General features: G+C 40.7%; 1 protein-coding gene across 1 annotated transcript in view; it reads left to right on the top strand.

Moving 5' to 3' along the window:
- The first annotated feature begins 4422 nt into the window (after nt 1–4422).
- mrps31 (mitochondrial ribosomal protein S31) overlaps nt 4423–20655 on the top strand; it is a 35841-nt gene continuing 19608 nt past the window's right edge. The window contains exons 1-3 of the mRNA XM_073043960.1: nt 4423–4531; nt 10075–10386; nt 13006–13164. Of these exons, the coding sequence (XP_072900061.1) occupies nt 4473–4531; nt 10075–10386; nt 13006–13164 (530 nt within the window). The 5' untranslated portion in view covers nt 4423–4472. The remainder of the gene's footprint in view (nt 4532–10074; nt 10387–13005; nt 13165–20655) is intronic.

Here is a 20655-nt window from a genome sequence, read left to right as displayed (position 1 = left end):
TGTATCCCTTTTATGTGTGGGTTTCTTCCTTGATAACTCTTTCAGGGAATAAGTTCTGGAGCCTAATAAATGGCTGGACAGAAATAAAACTGTATCACCTCCTATTTAATCCTTCCACCAGTTACCTAAATCTATACCCTCATTTATTATCATTCTGCAAAGAGAAATTAGTTACTCTATTTTAATCTACCATAATTTTATACATCTCATCTGAGTTTCCACTCTGAATCTTTGGTTCCAAAGAAAGCAATCCCAACCTTTCCGATCCTTTCCATATAGCTAAAATGTACCAGTCCTGGCAATATCCTCACAAATCCCCCTTGCATGTTCACTCCTGATATGATATATTCCTTTGATGTAGTGATCTGAGCAGTCAACCGGACAAACGTGCAGTCTAACTAATGTTATTTACATTTCCAGCATAATCAATCTGATCCTGTGAGCCAATGCCAAGGAAATGGTGATTTTGTTTTCACCAGGATGTGGGCATCATTAACAAAATCAGTCTTTCTTAGATGTTCTTTATAATTGATGCTCCCAGTCTGCATGTTCGGCACAGTTTTGTGGGCCGAAGGGCCTGTATTGTGCTGTAGGTTTTCTATGTTTCTATTACACTTGCCAGTCTTCAATTAATGAATTTGGCACTCCTTCAATTTCAGAACTTTATTCCTGGTCCATCCCTTTTTCCATAACCACGATGAAATATGTAGAGCTATGGTTACTACCTCCGAAATACTTCCCCACTGACACTGCCTCTGTCTTAGACCTACATTCCCCAGGATAGCTTTCAGTACTGCTCCTTCCCTCACTGCTCTACCTGTGCAATGTGTCCAAAGGCCTCTTGTGGACACACCTCGGAACCTTCTACACTAAAACAATCCAAGATAGTATTTTAATTACATCTCTCCACTATTGTCTAAGTATCTATTTGTCCATCTCTTGTTGACAGTTTGGACCTCTGTAATTCACCCCCAACAAATTGATAACAACCTTCTTGCTCCTAATCTCTATGTACATGGCCTTGTTTGAAGAGCGGTCTAGGGCTTCCTCCCTCTAAACTAAAATAATTACTGGACTAACCGTGCAAAGCCACTTTTTCTTTTACTTCCTTCTCTTTCTGCCTGAAAATTCTATAGCTAGGATTCTGAGTTGCCAATCCTTTAAAGTAAATCTGTTGTCGGAGTTCATATACGTCACCCTGTACAACCCTGTGATTCATTTTCTCGCGGGCGTTTACAGTAAATGCATAGAAACACGATAGAATCAATGAAAAGCCACAGTTAACAAGACAGAAAAGCAATCAATGTGCGAAACACAACAAAATGAAAAGAAAAATGTAGTTATAAGTAAGAAAGCAATAAATATTAAGAACATGAGAACCCCTCTTTCAACGATGTCTCAGTGACAGCAATGATATCATAGTCCCACTTGATAATTAAAGCTTTCAATTCACCTTACTAGCTAAACGCCTTGCATTTATATTCTTCTCATATGCATTTGCCCACCTGCTCTGTCCACTGAACTTGCCATCTTTTTTTCCTCTAGGTGACTCTACCTCTCTGAATGTCTACTGTGAAGCACCATTAACTTGCCATCTCAGTTTAAATCTCTCCAGACAGCACTATCCTTGCAAGGATGTTGGTCCCATTCTGGCTTAGTGTTCGACCACATAAATCATCTTATTCAATAGGCTTGATAGTTGCCCTCCTGTTCACACACCCTCAGCACACCAGTCCAGGTGCGGAGGCACCCAATGCTCCCTCAGCACCAATGTCTCCCCTTCTTCCTCATTCCCCCTCCACTTCAACATGTGGATTAAAAACACAGGCTACCGCTGTCTACGTCCCCTCCTTGCCCTGCATCTACCATCCACACCTCCACATACCGATCTTCACCTCCCCCAGCCCCCACCTTCCACCAACTCCCCAGTCATCATGGACTCACTGAGCAGGTGAGAAGGGCTCTGGGAAAATTCAGAACACGGCAAATCTTTGGGACCGGACGGTCCTGAAGGAGCATGCTGAGCAGCTGTGTGGAGTTCTCCAGCGCGTTTTCAATCTGAGTCTCAGACTGTGTGGAAAACATCATGTGTGGTCCCACTACCCAAGAAGGGCCGACCGGAAGTATCAAATGACTACCATCTAGTGGCCCTGATCTCACACGTCTTGAAGACCCCAGAGAGGCTGGTCCTGACTCACTTCCGACACCTGATCAGATCAGCCCTCGATCCCTCGCAGGAGCACATTGGAGTTGACGATGCTGTCATCTGCCTGCTGAACAGAGGCTACTCCTATTTGGATAAACAGGGCAGTACTGTGAAGATCATGGTTTTTGTTTTTTTTCTCAAGTGCCCTCAATACCAACCAGCCCTCATTGCTGGGGGAAAGCTCTGTTCAATACGGGTTGACACTTCCATTGTGTCCTGGGTAATGGACAACCTGACTGGCAGACCACAGTTTGTGCAGCTTTAGAGCTGTGTCTCTGATATGGCTATAAGCAGCACTGGGGCCCCACAGGGGACTGTATTGGCTCCCTTCCTGTTTACCCTGTATACCTTGGATTTTACATACAACACTGAGTCATGTCATCTGCAGAAACTCGGATGACTCAGCCACAGTTGGATGTACAAAGGGAGAACGGGAGGATGAATACTGGGCCCTGGTGGAGGACTTTATCAAATGGTGCAGGCTAAATCATCTGCAGCTCAGCATCAGTAAAGCAAAGGAGATGGTGATGGACGACTGAGGAAGACTAAGTTTGCACTGCTCCCTGTTATTACTGATGGTGAGGACGTGGATGTGGTGAGGACCTACAAGTACCTGGAGGTGCACCTGGATGACAGACTTGAGTGGAGCACCAACACAGAGGCTGTGTGCCCTGAGGAGACTGAGTTAGCATTTTATAGTGTTGACGTTTCTCCACAACTGTGAAAATTTAGAAAACATTTCCAATGATATTTCCAACATTTCTCTCTACAGGAGCCTTCTGAAGTGTGCTGAGTTGTTCCAGCATTTTCTGTTTTGATTGCACCTCACCTCACATACTCTGCATTGAATTGAATTTCATTTACCAGTGACTGTCTGTAAGGAGGTGCATGCGACTGCATGGATTTCTGCCAGGTGCTCCCACTTACTTCAGGCATCCCAAAGATATGCTGATAGGTCAGCAATCGACTAGACACCAACATCTTCCTGCAGTCTAAAACTTTCCTCATCCATATGGCTAATTTCTGTATCTTCTGTAAACTTCTTTACCATGCCCCTTACATTTCAATCTATATTGTTGCCTCGCTGCTGCTTGTGCATGGGAGGGGGAGCTGGGGGGGGGGTGGGGGTTTTAACGTTTAACTGCCATTCATCCTTTAGGGCACTCCTCTGCTTTCAAGGATGTTTGCAATGAAAAAGGATTTTCAGGATGTATATTGTATACAGTTCTCTGACATTAAATGTACCTATTGAAACCAATTGGCCAAGTAATAAACCCTGTAGAACCCCACCACTAACAGCTTTCAAAATCACACAGTAAACTTTCTAAGTCATACCCTCTGATACTTGTGACTTTAATACATTCGCAAATAATTTCTCCAGTAGACCAGATGAGCTTGCTTTATTTATCTATCTATTTGTTTGTTTGTTTGTTTGTTTTGAACAGCTTGCTATATGGAACTTTGGTAAAAACCTTGCTTAAAGTCTATGAGTACATTAAAAGCATTGGTATCATTGACCCATGTCCGTATGAGAAATGATCTGAAGTGTTTAGTCTCTCCTCTTAGGAGTGCTCTGAAATTAGGTAGTTGGTGAATATTGGGTTTTCCAAAACCCAGAGTGTTTGAAACTTTGTGGTCTCTATAATTACTTCTCCGAATTTTGGGTGAAGGCTGAAATCAGCGATTAATCTATGAAACCAAAATAACTGGGAGCTTGGGAAACCTAGGAAAGAGACACCTGAAACCAATTTTCTCTGAAAAGAGATTCATTGAAACCAGCGGAAATCTCAGATTGGTCTGGTTTGAGAGAAAATCGGGGAAGAGAGTGACACTCATACAGAAAACAACACAGCAGTGGAGAAATGTCATGCAGATGAATATGAAGCAGAATTATCATGGCTAAATGTAGCATAATCAAGCTTAGCACAATCAAGAATACATCAGAATTGAATTGGCAATCTTGAGTAGAAGAATGAATTTCAATTTGCCATTCTGTCCATTCACTTAAATCACATTATTTATTCAAATAAAACAATTCTATGCTGAGGCTTAATTTTATCATAGCATGCCAAAACAGAGAAATAATAATTCTATTTCTACAAGGTTCTTTTTGGTTGTAGGAAGAAGAGCATTGACTTTGATCATTTGAGGCTGAGGTGATGAGCCGCGAAGCCGGAATCACCGTGTGGATGATTGTTGTCCGGGGGAAGCGGTAGCAGCGGTGCACAAGTCGGTGCTGCGACCGGTTGCCTCCGGAGTTACAGCGATGCAGAGAGCGGTGGTGTTGGTGCTGAAACGTGGGGCAGCTCGGCGACAGGGCTGCGGGTGAGGTGTTGCGGGGAGGGGTGGTGGGGAGTGACGGAATGAGTTTGGGAGTGGGAGAGGACGTGGGCGTGGAGATGACGGGGAAGATGGATAAGAAGAAGCGAGGAGGGGCCGGGAAAGGGAGAGGAACAAGAGGTGTAATGAGAAGGAAATGGTGGGGGTGGTGGAAGCGATGGGAGGGAGAAGGAATGAGTAAAGGATGAGATTTGGGCTAAAGCTGATGAACGGACCAGCATTTGTATCACAGAAGAGCGGGGAAAACGGCAATCAAACACAAGGATTTGGCCATCCTTTAATTGCAGGGTGCTCAGGCGACTGGAATGGAGGGTCACCAATGGTCAGTAATGGATTGGATTCGTTATATATTCATGAGAGACTGGGACATCTTCAGCAAGTGCTGTTTTTCATCATGTTCATTGATGTGATCAGCTTGCTCGGATAAAGCATCTGCACCAGCTTCCATGGAAGATCCAAAACAGAACAGTGTTAATGGCTGCCTTTTCTGTAAACACTCTCCCCACCCCACCATGTAGTAATCTAAGATGTTCCCCAGACATTTGTCACATCAGTTCTTTTGGACACAGTTATTGTAAATGGGAAAGTGATACCAATGTTGGGCCCATGGTTGCTAGTTGCTTCTCTTATACCAAACTATATGACATAGAGTATTACAGAGTGAAAACAGTCTCTTTGACCCAAATGGTCCATGTCGACAAGGATGCCTCATTTAAGTTAGTCCCATTTGCTCGTAGACAGGAAAAAATCTGCAGATGCTGGAAATCCAAGCAACACACACAAAATGCTGGAGGAACTCAGCAGGCCAGGCAGCATCTATGGGAAAAAGTACAGTTGATGTCAAGATATTTATCTAGATAAAATGTCAAGATAATTATGGGAGATTTTAATATGAAAGTGAATTGAGAAAGTCAGGAAGGTACTGGAACTCAGGAGAGGGAGTTTGTAGAATGCCTACGGGATGGCTTTCTGGAGCAGCTTGTCCATAAGCCCACCAGGGGATCGGCTGTTTTGGATTGGGTACTGTGTAATGAACCGGAGGCAATTAGGGAACTAGAGGTAATGGAACCCCTTGGAAGTAGTGATCATAATATGATTGAGTTCAGTTTCAAATTTGAAAACGAGAAGCTGGTATCAGGTGTATCAATATTTCAGTGGAACAAAGAAAATTACAGTGGTATGAGAGATACCACTCATATCTCTCATATGAGTGGTATCTACTGTCCCTCCATTGAGTTGATTGGAAAAGTAAGCTAAATGGAGGGACAGTAGAGCAGAATTGGATGAAATTCCTACAAGAAATAAGGAAAGTGCAGGAAAAATATATTCCAAGAAAAAAGAAAATCATAAAAGGAAAAATGACACAAATGTGGCTAACGAGAGAAGAAGTTAAGGCTAAAATAAAAGCAAAAGAGGCAGCGTGCAAGGAAGCAAAAATTAGTGAGAAAACTGAGGACTGGACAAATTTTAAAAATTTACAGAAGGAAGCTAAGAAAGTCATTAGGAAAGAAAAGATGAATTATGAAAGGAAATTGGCAATTAACAAAAAAAGGACACAGAGTATTTTTAAATATATGAAGAGTAAAAGAGTGACACGGGTAGATATAGGACCTATTGAAAAGGATGCTGGAGAAATTATAATGGGTAACAAAGAGATGGCAGAGGAACTAAATGAGTATTTTGCATCAGTCTTCACAGTGGAAGACATTAGCAACATACCTGATAGCCAGAGGTCTCAGGGAATAGAATTAGGTACAGTCTAGATTACTAGAGAGAAAGTGCTTGAGAAGCTAAATGGACTAAGGATAGATAAGTCTCCCAGACCAGATGAAGTGCATCCACGGGTTCTGAAGGAGGTGGCTTTGGAGATTGTGGAGGCATTGGAAATAATCTTCCAGTAATCAGTAGACTCTGCCATGGCTCCAGAGGACTGGAAGGTCACAAATGTAGTTCCGTTGTTTAAGAAAGGGGGGAGGCAGCAAAAAGAAAATTACAGACCTATTAGTCTGACATCGGTAGTTGGGAAATTATTGGAGTCGATTCTCGAGGATGAGGTTATGAATTACCTTGAGGTGCATGACAAAATAGGTCCAAATTTTATCTAGATAAACAGGTTTCATGAAGGGAAGATCCTGCCTCACCAACCTATTGGAATTTTTTGAGGTAATCTTGAATAAGATTGACAAAGGAGAGGCTGTGGATGTTGTGTATTTGGATTTTCAAAAGGCCTTTGATAAGGTGCCGTATAAGAGGCTGCTTAATAAGATGAGGACCGATGGAATTACAGGAAGTATATTGGATTGGGTGGAGCATTGGCTGATAGGCAGAAAGCAAAGAGTGGGAATACAGGGATCCTATTCTGGTTGGTTGCCGGTTACTAGTGGTGTTCCGCAGGGGTCTGTGTTGGGGCCTCTTCTTTTTACACTGTATATCGATGATTTAGATTATGGATTAAATGGTTTTGTGGCTAAATTTGTGGATGACACCAAGATAGGTGGAGGAGCAGGAAGTGTTGAAGAAATAGGAAAGGTTGCAGAGAGACTTGGTCAGTTTAGGAGAGTGGGCAAAGAAATGACAGATGAGATAACAATGTTGAGAAATGTACATTTTGGAAGAAGAAACAATTGGGCAGATTATTATTTAGATGGGGAGAAAATTCAAAAATCGGAAGTACAAAGGGACTTGGGGGTCCTCATGCAGGATACCCTAAAGGTTAACCACCAGGTTGGATTGGCAGTAAGGAAAGCAAATGCGATGTGGGCATTCATTTCAAGAGGAATAGTGTATAAGAGTAAGGAGGTGTTGATGAGGCTCTATGGGGCACTGGTGAGACCCCATTTGGAATACTGTGTGCAGTTTTGGGCTCCCTGTCTTAGAAAGGATGTGCTGATGTTGGAGAGAGTTCAGAGAAGATTCACGAGGATGATTCCTGGAATGCGGGGACTAACATATGAGGAGCGTTTGTCGGCTCTTGGATTGTATTCATTAGAGTATAGAAGAATGAGAGGGGATCTCATAGAAACATTTCGAATGTTGAAAGGGTTGGACAGAGTAGATGTGGAAAGGCTGTCTCCCTTGGTGGGTGAGTCCAGGACAAGAGGTCACAGTCTTAGAATTAGATGGTATCTATTTAAAACAGAGATGAGAAATTTTTTCAGCCAGAGGGTCGTGGATTTATGGAATTCGTTGCCACATACAGCTGTGGAGGCCCAATCATTGAGGGTTTTTAAGGAGGAGATTGACAGGTATCTAATTAGTCAGGGTATCAAGGGATATGGGGAAAAAGCCGGATATTGGAACTAGATGGGAGAATAGTTTAGCTCATGGTAGAGCGGCGGAGCAGACTCGGCCTACTTCTGCTCCTTTGTCTTGTGATCTTGACGTTTTGGGCCGAAACCCTTCGGCAGGACTTACTTGCTAATGTTAGGCTCATAACCTTCCAAACTTATCCAATCCATGCACTTGTCAAACTGTCTTTTTAAAGTTGTTATTGTATCTTCCTTAGCCTCTGGCAGCTGATTCTACATTGGTACCACCCTTTGTGGAAAAATATCACCCTTCCAGTTCCACTCGAACCTTAAATCTTTGCCCTTTTAGTTTTTGATTCCCAAATCTGTGGAAAAAGACTTGAGTGTGTTCACCCTATTTATGCCTGTCTTAATTTTATACATCTCTATAAGATCACCACTCAGTTTCTTATGTTCTAAGGAATAAAGTCCTGGCCTGTCCAATATCCTATAACTCAGCACCTCAGGTCCTGACATCATTTGGTAAATCTTTTCTGCACTCTTACCAGTTTAATAATGTTATTCCTCTTGCAGGGTGACCAAAACTGAACACCATACTCCAAGTGTGGTTGTACCAGCATCCTGTACAACCGCACTGTGACCTCCCAACTTTTACACTCAGTGCCCTGACTTATGAAGGCCAGCATGCCAAAAGCCACCTTCACCACCCTGTTTACCTGTGACTCCACTTTCAGGCTGCCATGTGCTTGTACTGTAGAGTCCCTCTGTTTCTCATTTCTGGTCAGCCAGCTGCTAATTCTGCCATCCTGGCTACAGTCTGAAGCTGAACCACATTATGTCAAGCCATAGTAATTTTAGTTACAATTCCCATATCCCTCTTCATTACGATGACAATCCACCTCCAGCTCCAAAATATCTGTCACTGCATCTGACTCAGTTCATCTTTTGAGAAACTCTGCTGTTGCTTCCTCAAGACTTACCCACTCCCACACAGTGCTTGCTAGTTATCTTCCATTCTGTAAGCATCAGCTCATTTAAAATCCCTCATCACATTGCATTCAATCATCTGCTCTCTGCTGGTAGACGTGGATTAGCTTCAAGTCAAACAAAACAAGAACATTTTCGCACTATTTGCAACCTCCAGTCTACAATTCTCCCATAATTCAAATTTGCTAATTTTGGTCGTTTGTTCATACAGTTTTCTTTGCCCCAGTGTTTGTAGTTGTACCTTTTACTATCACCTACAAATTTTCTTTCCTAGTTGTTTCTGCACCTGTACCTTTAAGGGATGCTTTTGAAGATTGTTCTGGTACTAATGTTTCTCATGACTCAGTGTCAAATTTTGTATGACAATATTCTCGTAAAGTACCTTGGGACATTTTACCACAATGAAGGTGCAAGTATCATATGTAAATATCAGTATACCGGATGAAATTTCAATATTACTGTGGAATACCATTTCTGCAAAAGTTCAGGAAAGCTTAGATTGCAAAAACTAAGGATAGGCTAATGAATGCATTCCTATTTTAGACAAATACACACTAACACCTCTTAAAAATTAACAGTTAACATTTGTTGAAAAGTAAATAGTAAAAAGTAAAAAGTTGCTTCTTTTACAGAAGCAACTACCTTAAAATGAGGGATAATGATGATCATATCTAATATCAGATGGTGAGCAGACTATTGATGTGAAGGATTTCCTTTTTAAAAAGTATTGCATATAATTTCTAGCATTTTCAGTCTTTCATTTTAAGCTTTCATCCTCTGTATTTGCACACTTTGCAGACCAAGACACTTTGCTGATATTATTGTCCTTTTCATATACCGGAGAGGCATGGGATTTCCAGTGTACACCTGAATTGTCAAATGGGCAGACTTGATATCAAGTCTGATTGATCCTGCTTTCAGTAATGCCATTTCCCTCAGTGTTACGCCAAAGCATCAAACTGGATTATTGTGCTTTGAACCCTACAGCACATTTGAAATATTTTCTAATTACTTTGTTCTTTTATATTTTTATATGGTATTTTAAAGTGAGATTTAAAAAAAGGAGTCACATTTTAAAGTGGGTCGAAAAAAGGGAACTTGACCAGCTGGAGATTTTATTGTGCAACTTAAACGTGATTTTTTAATGACTTCTTTTGCGTGTGATACAGTGCAGCTGTGTTAAGGGAAACCAATGATGGTGTGGCTGAGAAAAAAGAGAATAGGTTGTGTTAATAAAGGAATGACTTCTCCTTTGTTCTGATGAATCTGGTTGTATTTATTCTATCTCTTCAGTTTGTGCTTGCTGACTGGAACAGGCCAAAGGCCCATCTTTACTGGTTCTGCCAGGCTGAAAAACGATAATGAAGTACAGCAGGTTACGGCGCCAGAACCGCAGGAAAATGCAGAAAAAAAGGAAGCTGCTTCGCAGGCGAGGAATGGTTTGCTGAACCTAATTGGTGGTATGAAAGTGGAAATCAGCACCAAGAGGAAGTTGCGAACCCTGAGAACAGAGCAAATAAAGGATAAGACGAAAGCCGAGCTGGAAACCATGGAAAGCACAACCAGCATGTTTCAGCATGCAACTGAAGAAATTAAAAATCAAAGGTAATGCAGAAATATACTGGAATCCCATAAAAGACCACAAATTCAAAATTGTTATTATGAATAACAAGTGAGCCTTATTTACACACCGACAACCTAGTGTTTTTGGAGTTGAATACATTTAAACAATGAAATTATGGATGCTTCCTTGGTTATGATTAAACAAGGAGAATTCTGAAGTTATAGTATTTTGACTTAAATATTTTAAATAGTCAGGTAGGTTTATTGTTTGGGAGAATGGCATATTGGTGTTAAGTGGCAATAAAAACTCAACCATTGTTACCTCATGGTTTATTCTACGTCACCTGACGGTGTTGAAGGACAAACAGGCAAGTAGAGGTGGGATTAGTTTAAATGGCTCTTGGTTTTGGTTGCATGAACTTTGGGTAAAGTGGTCCTTTGATAATTTTCTATAATTCCATGAATGATTAAGAGCCATGGCTAATATTTATCTCCTTCAATGAGCTACAGAGTTGGCCGTGAAGATGCTGCGACCCAAATCTGTGATCATTTAATGCCCATAGGCGTTAGTAATGCAGTTTGGATGACACAACTTGGCCAGTAAACTTTGCGAGATATGCTTTTGAGGAAGATAAAGAAGACGAATGAATACACAAATAGATGTGTATAGGAACAGTAGGATGTTGGAAATTTGCAATTGGCATGACAGGTAAATAAATGGCTAAGAGTGTATTTGGGATAAATGCCTTTATGAAGTAAGCCACAAAGTTTCATAGGCAAAGCAACCTGGTTGCATTAACAACCCCGAATGGTCTTTCTCTCCATCACACATAATGGTTGCAAAGCGTACCATCTACACAGTGCACTACAGTTGCTTGCATGTGCTTCTCTGACAGTACCCCACTATTGTGCAACCTTTACCACCAAGAAGAACAAGGGTAGCAGGCGCATGGGAACACATTTCCTGCAGGTTCCCGATCTGCGAATATATAGCCATTCCTTCATCGCCACTGGATCGATATCCACTCCTTCACCTTAATGGGCTGTAGCAATTCAAGATGGCCTTTCATTGTCATCTTCTCAAGGACAATTTGGAAAAGCACAGTAAATGGTAGCCTTACTTTTGATAACAAGTACTGAAAAATGAATAAAAAATCAGGGAGGTCATGTTCAAATTGCACAAAGAATACTACCTATATAGTGTATGGTTTTCTTCACCAAATTACAGCACAAATATGATGGCGTTAGAAAGTGTACAGAGGAGGTTTGAGGAAGTTGCTAGGACTTCAGAATAGTTGAGTCAAAGCTTAATATGTTGTCTCTTTATTCCTCTCTGTAGATGCTGCCTGACCTGCTGAGTTCCTCCAGCATTTTCTGTGTGTTACTCTAGTTGGGGCCTGATTTTTTGGCAATGATGAGGAATTGATGTACAATCGAGGTTCATAAAATTATGGCAAATCTTGACTGGGTGAACGTGAAGAATCTATTTCCTTTGGTGGCCAGTAACTAAGTGTAGGAATTAGAATCAGAATCAGGTTTATTATCACCGACATGTGCCATGAAATTTGTTAAGATAGCAGCAGCAGTATAATGCAATATGTAATAACATAGAATAAATAAATAACTCAATTACAGTAAGTATATATAGTGTATATTAAATAGAATAAAATAGTGCAAGAACAAATATTTTTAAAAAGTGAGTTAGTGTTCATAGGTTCAATGTCCATTTAAGAATCAGATGGCAGAGGGGAAGAGGCTGTTGCTGAATCACTGAGTGTGTGCCTTCAGGCTTCCGTGCCTCCTTCCTGATGGTAACAATGAAAAGAGAGCTTGTCCTGGGTGCTGGGGGTCCTTAATAATGGACGCTGCTTTTCTGAGGTACCGCTCCTTGAAGATGTCTTGGATGCTATGAGGCTAGTACCCAAGATGGAGCTGACTAAGTTTACAACTTTCTGTAGCTTCTTTTGGTCCTGTGCAGTAGCCCTACCATACCAGACAGTGATGTTGCCTGTCAGAATGCTCTCCACAGTACATCTACAGAGGTTTTTGGGTGTTTTAGCTGACAAACCAAATACCTTCAAACTCCTAATGAAATATAGCCGCTGTATCGCCTTTATAGCTGTTTAGATATATTGGGACCAGGTTAGATCCTCAGAGATCTTGACACAAAGGAACTTGAAATTGCTCACTCTCTCCACTTCTGATCCCTCTATGAGGATTGCAATGGAATTCAGGGAAAAGAAAATTCAATAGAGGTGTGGTTGGGGTCTAAAACTCACTGCATGAAAGGGTAGTGGAAGCACAAACCTTCATTACATTTAAAAAGTACATACGGGAGAGTATGGAAGCAGATTATCCGAAAAAGCTGTCGTTTTTGGTTGTCATGGACAATGTGCAATATAGCCCAAAGCTGATAGTTGTCTAATTCCATAAGTGAGCAGGTACTGTGGCTAATATTTTCTTCCCTTATTGAGATACAGAATCTATTATAGCACTTAAGTTGCTATCCACTTGGGGTCAGAAGTTAAGTCTTTAAACGAACAAGGTGTGAGGGAGTAATATTTAAAGTTTTGAAAGATTTACTTTGGTATATTGTGATAATTTTCCTATTGTGTTGATTGATTTGTTACTAATTAGTCTACATTTGCAATTTTATTTTAGCAACAAGACATTAAGCCCAGACCTTGTGGCAGCAGCTTCAGCAGTTGCATCATCTGTGCCCCATAACAAGAAACAGATTGAGTCAGATTTGCTTCAGCAGCTCCGAAAGCATGAATCAGAAACAGAAGCACAGAAAAATGGCGATGTTAGCAACATTGGGTAAGTGAGCTACCAATGGTCATTGCATGAGGTAATTGTGCCAAGAAAAATAATTTATAAATGGTGTGTGAATTTTGAATTGGGTTTCTTAATTTATCTCATCACCACCACCCCATAATGTGCGCAGCAATCCCTGCTTTCAACTTCAATCTTAAATGAGCCGACATGGTGTGACTGGCCTCTCTTTACACTTATTTTAAAATGAAAGTCAATCATATCATAGATGACTGGTACGAAACTCTCCCTATATGGTCCCATCTAGATTAGTTTTTATCTTAAAGATACAGCACACTCACAGATATTTCTGCCCAATGAGCCCGTGCTGTCCAGTTGCTCCCATGGGAAGAAACCCAGCAGACCTGGAGGAACCAGTGCGACCAAGGGAGAGGATGCAAGTTCCTTAAAAAAGGCAGTGGAATTGAACCCAGCTGGCTGGTGTGCTAATTCTTACACCATTGTGCCACCTCTACTATCTAACTCCCTTTATTATGGGTTGAGGGTGGGATCTGTGTTATATTTTTAGCATTCTAAAGAGTAAATAAAAGATATTACAGGATATTTAAATTGCAATATAAAATATTTAAACTTATATTCATGATATGATCATTAGCTTTTAGAAGGCAAATATTAAGTTTGACTGAATGTACATTTTACATTTTTTTAGTTTTTCTCAAATTGCTTGAAAGATTTAAAATTCATGCATTAAAGTAGTGGTCACCAACCTTTTTAAGCCCAAGATCCCCTACCTCAGCCTTAGTAAAAGGCAAAATTGACTCCAGATCAATTAGATACATGCAAGTGCACTGGGGCAGAAAAGACCAGAAGTAAAACCCGGCAACCCGGAAGTAGAAATAATGTATAAACACCAGGGGTACCCACCTTTTTTTTGTACCGCGGACTGGTTTAATATTGACAATATTCTTGTGGACCGGCCGACCGGGGGAGGGGGGTGTTAAACACGACGGGAATACAGCGATATTCGAAGCAGGTTGCTTATGTCCAGTCTATTCCGCAATTTAGTTTTTGCGGCTCTTGGCACTTAGCTTCTGTCCCGCGCTGCTCACGTTTTTTCGCTGAAAAAACTCAATGTGTTTCTCTTTAAGTGTGGGGTGCTGCAGCAGTTTTGAGTGCTTCATTGCCTCATTGGACAGCCTCCGGGCCCGAACTCCAGCCTCCTGCCCGCCTGCCGCCAGACACCTTGGCCAGGTGCGGTTGCTCGTGGGTGGGGTGAGAGGACGAGGTCAGGGCCGGAGGTTCCAGTGCCGGGGCCATGGTAGTCGCAGTCTGGAGAGAGCGAGCGACTGAGTGAGAAGTGTGACAGAACGCACACCCGCCCCCCTTGTAGGATCTATTGGCCGACAAAAGTTTGTTTCAGTAGATTGCAGCGAGGTAGCTGCTCTGATACTTATGAAACGCTGAGCCCGAATTAGGTCGTCTGAGAATATTTTAGTACCAGATTCCCCACGAACATTCGGTGTGTTAAACAGGTTTAGAGGCAGCGCTCCAGGCCAGTAGCGACAGCACTTCCTGCCGGTCACCCGAGGCCAACCAGTGATCCCTGGCACGAGGGTGTTACTGCTGTTAGGCGACTGATGACCTTGCGTGTGTTCAAGTTCAACAGTGGCCGTGACAGGGAATGAGGAAAGATGCAGCTGCCTCATATCATTTCCTCGGTGGTTGGGGACCACTGAAGTACACTGTGTAGTGCGGGGGAGCTACACTCATGCGCATTGGGCAGAAAGAACAGAACTAAAACCCCGCAACCCGGAAACAATCTCTCAACAGTATTTGTGTATTTGTTTTCCTTTTTTTCTCGGGATCTACTGGGAAAGTCTCAAAGATCGACTAGTTGATCGCGATCGACGGGTTGGTGACCGCTACATTAAAGTAAACCAAGATTATCTACTTAATGATATTTTCCAAGGAGTTTTAACCTATTTCCCTACTGAATGGAGAGTTTTATTCTGTAACAACAGATTGCAGATACGTTTTAAAGGAAAGATAAGAACTAGGGGCAATTCTATGAGGACCATAATTAAGATTGGTTTAAATTTTAAATTAGATTAAGCTGCAAATCAAAAGGCAATTCCACACTACACTAATTTGATGGTTAAAATCATGAGGGGTACAAACAGGGTAAATATCAGCAGGCTTTTTCTATTGAGGTTGCATGGCAGTACAATCAGTGGTAATGTGTTAAGGGTGAAAGGTGAAAAGGTTAAAGGGAACATGAGGGGCAACTTCTTCATTCAGAGGGTCGTGAGAGTGTGGAATGAGCTGTCAGCGCAAATAGTGAAGGTGAGCTTGATTCCAATGCTTAAGAGAAGTTTTGATAGCTACATGGATGGTAGGGCTATCCATGGAGGGCTATGGTTCTGATGCAGGTCTATGGGAGTAGGTAGCTTAAATGGCTCGGCATGGACTAAATGGGCGGAAGGGCTCATTCTGTGCTGTAATTTTCTATGACTCTACAATCGAAATAGTTTCTGTTGATTGGTGGTTCCTAAATAACACAACAAAAACAGAAGAATGAACAGTTTATAACCATATATAACCATATAACAATTACAGCACGGAAACAGGCCATCTCGGCCCTTCTAGTCCGTGCCGATGCTTACACTCACCTAGTCCCACTGGCCCGCACTCAGCCCATAACCCTCCATTCCTTTCCTATCCATATACCTTTCCAATTTTACTTTAAATGACAATACCGAACCTGCCTCTACCACTTCTACTGGAAGCTCATTCCACACAGCTACCACTCTCTGAGTAAAGAAATTCCCCCTTGTGTTACCCTTAAACTTTTGCCTCCTAACTCTCAAATCATGTCCTCTTGTTTGAATCTCCTCTACTCTCAATGGAAAAAGCCTATCTACGTCAACTCGATCTATCCCCCTCATTATTTTAAATACCTCTATCAAGTCCCCCCTCAACCTTCTACGCTCCAAAGAATAAAGACCTAAGCAAAGCACAGCATTGAATATAAATAATATTTGGGAACAAAAGGGTGGTTTAAATTTCCATTGAAAGATTTGCTACTTGAAGTTAAAATCAAGAGGACCTTTTTTGCTTCTTGTTAGTCAGTAGCCCTGAGAGTTGTGGGTGAAGTTGAGTGGCCCCCACATCAAGGACATGTTGTTTGAACCTTCTCCCGATTTTGATAATAGTCTGCACTATTGTTCCTTTTACCAAAATGCATTGTCATTCATTTCCCAACATCGGGGACATGATGATGTAATTACGTGAAGTTGTTTTTTAACCATGCTTTATGTTCAGTGTTTGGTGGACAATTAGGAGTTTGTTGCGGTTTCCCTTCAACTTAAAATACCTCATGATATTTTATTTGCGAAAACCTACATTGTTGACCCCGATGCTCTGGGATGATTCCAGAGTTATTGAACATGTCAGCCAATGCAGTTGCTATGGAACTGCTGGAGATTTGGCAGTGAAATGCCCTTGCCTGGTTTGTACAAGCCGAGGCCCGATTTGCACTGTGAGAAATATCTGTAGACGATACCAGATGTTACCATGTAGTAGTGTCACTAAATAGTTCTACGACTCTGCGAGTTGTGAGTCTGCTTGAAGACTCACTGATGATAAATACCGATCGCTGAAAAGTCACCTTTTACATTCATTTGGACAATCCGAGCAAGCCAAACACTTGCTGTCCTTGCCCAGTCTGGGGATGCTTGGCCTTTGGAATGAATGGACCACCTGCTGTCTCTACTGGGAAAAAATAATTTTTAAATAATTCTTCATTTGGGATTGATCGTGTGGATAGTTAGAGGCTTTTCTGAGGTATTGATTGTGTGGATAGTCATGGTCTTTTTCCCAGGGCTGAAATGGCTAACACGAGAGGGCACAGTTTTAAGGTGCTTGGAAGTAGGTACAGAGCTAAGTTTTTTATGCAGAGAGTAGGTGAGTGCATGGAATGGGCTGCCGGCGATGACGGTGGAGGTGGATATGATAGGGTCTTTTATTAGATTCCTGTGAGCTTAGAAAAATAGACAGCTCTGGGTAACCCTAGGTAATCTCTAAAGTAAGTACATGTTCGGCACTTGTTTGTGGGCTGAATGGCCTGTATTGTTCTGTAGGTTTTCTATATTTCTATAATCATGGATAGGGTGGTGAAAAAAGCTTTTGGTATGTTGGCCTTTATATATCAGAGCATTGGGTATAGGAGTTGGGAATCAATATTAACATTGTACAAGGCATCAGTGAGGCCAAATTTGGAGTATTGTGTACAGTTCTGGTCACCGAATTATAGGAAAGATGTCACCAAAATAGAGGGAGTACGGAGGAGATTTACTAGAATGTTACCTGGGTTTCAGCACCTAAGTCACAGAGAAAGGTTGAGCAAGTTAGGTCTTTATTCTTTGGAGCGTAGAAGGCTGAGGGGGGACTTGATAGAGATATTTAAAATTATGAGGGGGATAGATAGAGTTGGCGTGGATAGGCTTTTTCCATTGAGAGTAGGGGAGATTCAAACAAGAGGACCTGAGTTGAGAGTTAAGGGGCAAAAGTTTAGGGGTAACATGAGGGGGAACTTCTTTACTCAGAGAGTGGTAGCTGTGTGGAACAAACTTCCAGTAGAAGTGGTAGAGGCAGGTTCGATTTTGTCATTTAAAAAAAAAATTGGATAGGTATATGGACAGGAAAGGAATGGAGGGTTATGGGATGAGTGCAGGTAGGTGAGATTAGGTGAGAGTAAGTGTTTGGCACGGACTAGAAGGGCCAAGATGGCCTGTTTCCGTGCTGTAATTGTTATATATGTTATATATAAGTATCTAAAGTGTTCCTTTCAGTAGATGTTGACTGCCTCTCTATCACTCATGAGTTCACCCCCATTCCCGACTCTTTTTGGCACCAAAGTTGGGTTTTACAGTAATGAAGAACTGATGCTTCCAATGGCAACTTAGTGAGCTTCCTGTCCTTTTTCTATTTCTCATCTATTCTTAAAGTCCCCAGTTCTCTGCTAAACCTTAATTTTACTGTAAGAGTGTTGATTCCTTAATTTCAGTACAGACGAGCTTGTGCAGACAATTAGCAAACTGCTCATATTCTTTCTGCATTGTGACTTCGACCTTCTTAAAAAAAATAGAAGTAGGCTGGTAACAGGTTTCCTGTTCTCTCAGTAATGTGTTATATCTCCAAGTAAACTTGAGAGCATGATATAAACTACATTTTAAAAATAAGTTGAAGAACAATCCCACTTCAAAAATGAGGCTTGTTAAAACCTATTTATCACCATGAGTGTTGTCCCAGAGTGTTTTTTTCAAATTGGAAGTTTAAGTGATACCAGTCTGCTGCCAGTAGATGTCCCTATTCATAGTCAATGAGAAATGTTTAGTTGAAGAGTTGCAATGACAAGAAATGTACTTTTTTTCCCTGCCAGTTCAGTAAAGAACATTAGTGAGATGCCTTTTCTAGTCAGTTTGTCTTTGATTTCTACACCTGCATGAAAGTCAGAGGTACACCAGAGGTCCAAGAACACTGTCAAAACAAAACTAATGCATTGGTGTTGTTTTATTATTGTCACATGTATCAAGATGCAGTGGTAAAGCTCATCTTGTATACTGTTTATATAGATCAAATCACTGAACATTGAATATGATAACAATGAAAAATAAAATGTAAAAGCTTCTGGAAAAAGTTCAGCGCAGGTAAATGATACAGTGCAAGAACAGAATGAGATGGATTTTGAGGCCAAGAGACCAAATTTACTTAAAACACATTGAAAATATTATATGTTAATTAAAAGCATGAAGATAAAGTTATACAAAAGTATTTTCTTGCATTCACTGTTTCAATCAAGACTGTAGGCCATCAGTGCCTCCCCCCGATTCAATTGGAATGGCCAGCCTTAATTGATAAGGTAAATGCAGGTAAATGGTTTGTTTTATTTTACTTAATCATCATGCTTTTAATTAATATCAATAGTTAACTGTTAAACTAAATTGACTATTCTAATAATTTTTAGTTCTTGTTTATTTAGTTATTTAAATCTAATTAATTGTTTTTAAATGTCTCTGATCTGTTCAATGGCATCTTATAGCAGTGACCATTCAAAAGGCAGTCTGGGATGTGACCTCAGGTTCTGCTGTTGGCAACCAGTTATTGCTGTGCTGTACGGAACTGAGGCCAGAGGGTGTAATGACCTGATGACAGGCTTGAATACGAAAGTTTAACCTGGGAAGTAGCATGACAGCAAACATAAGGAATGGGCTGGATCATCCTTGGTTGGCCTGTGTTGCCTTGGTGTGAACAGTATCAATTGCATTGCAAATCTCTCTTTTCGGTTTCCTTGCCTAAAGCCTAAGTTAGAGCTAGTTTGTTTTTTTTGCCGGTTGTAGCAGCTACAAGGAAGCGATAAATAAGGTTGATAAATTATGTATTCTGCAGAAAAATGGGGTTACAGTACTAAAATGTATTTTTTTTGCTTTTTTATATGTTGATTATACCAGCAAACTGAACCAAATTGTTTTATTTTAGCATTGCAAACTGGTAATAGCTAAGAAACACTACATTTAACAAAACTCTGAACTGTGATAATTAAAAAGTTTCAATCTTATTAATTGGCAAATTTGTTTTTATAAAGCTTTTTCTTTAAGTTAGATTTTCTCTAAGAGACGAAGATGTTCAACAATTTAAAAATGAACACTGCAAAACATAGCTGTGTTTAATTTTACAGTGACTCAGATTACTTATTAAAGTAAAGTCCAATCTGACATATGCCATATGCAATCTCCAGTACATTACTAATGGTTTAAGTGAAGATCAGTTATTTGTACCTCAGTAGATAATGCCTTGGCCTGATTTATTTGACCATCTGCCACCAATAGTGCATTCAAAAACAACAACTAGATAGCTAATCCTGTTCAGACCAGATTGCAGAGTCTTAAACCACATAACAGAGCACATTAACGTGCAAACTTAAAGGATCCTTGATAAGCACTCTTTCCTCTTTAAAAGTCAATGTTTCCTAAAGCTGTCTTCACAAACGTATTAGTTAAATTTGTCGGCTTCCTTTAAAAAAATTGCAAGAACATTTTTTATTGATACGTTTTCTTGGACGATTATATAATAAATAATTAAAAAGTTGAGCTTAATTTCCTAAAGTTTAAAATAAAGCATATGGGTTACATTAGGTTTAACAGAAATTAGCAGAAATGGAGGGGAAAATGTTAGCCTCAAGAAAGTGAAGAACTGCATTTCGAGAACCCCAATGCAAAACAGTGGTAATCAAGGGCTTCAGATCGTCTTGCAAGCAGAACTTAGAGAACCAACACTAATATCCAGATCTTCAAACCATTCAGTTTGTATATTGTCTCCTGGTTTACTTGCTTTTACAATTGTAACCCTTCCAGATCACTTTGGCATAGTTCCTTTCCTTAGAATTCCTGCATTTTTCTTTTATTTTTATTTTGAAAGGCAGGTATTTCCTCAATAAAATACATAGGTATTTGAACAAACATGTTTCCAGATTGTTAA

The sequence above is a fragment of the Hemitrygon akajei genome, chromosome 4, assembly GCF_048418815.1.
Source record: "Hemitrygon akajei chromosome 4, sHemAka1.3, whole genome shotgun sequence".
NCBI lineage: Eukaryota > Metazoa > Chordata > Chondrichthyes > Myliobatiformes > Dasyatidae > Hemitrygon > Hemitrygon akajei.
This window is presented reverse-complemented; position numbering and strand designations above follow the sequence as displayed.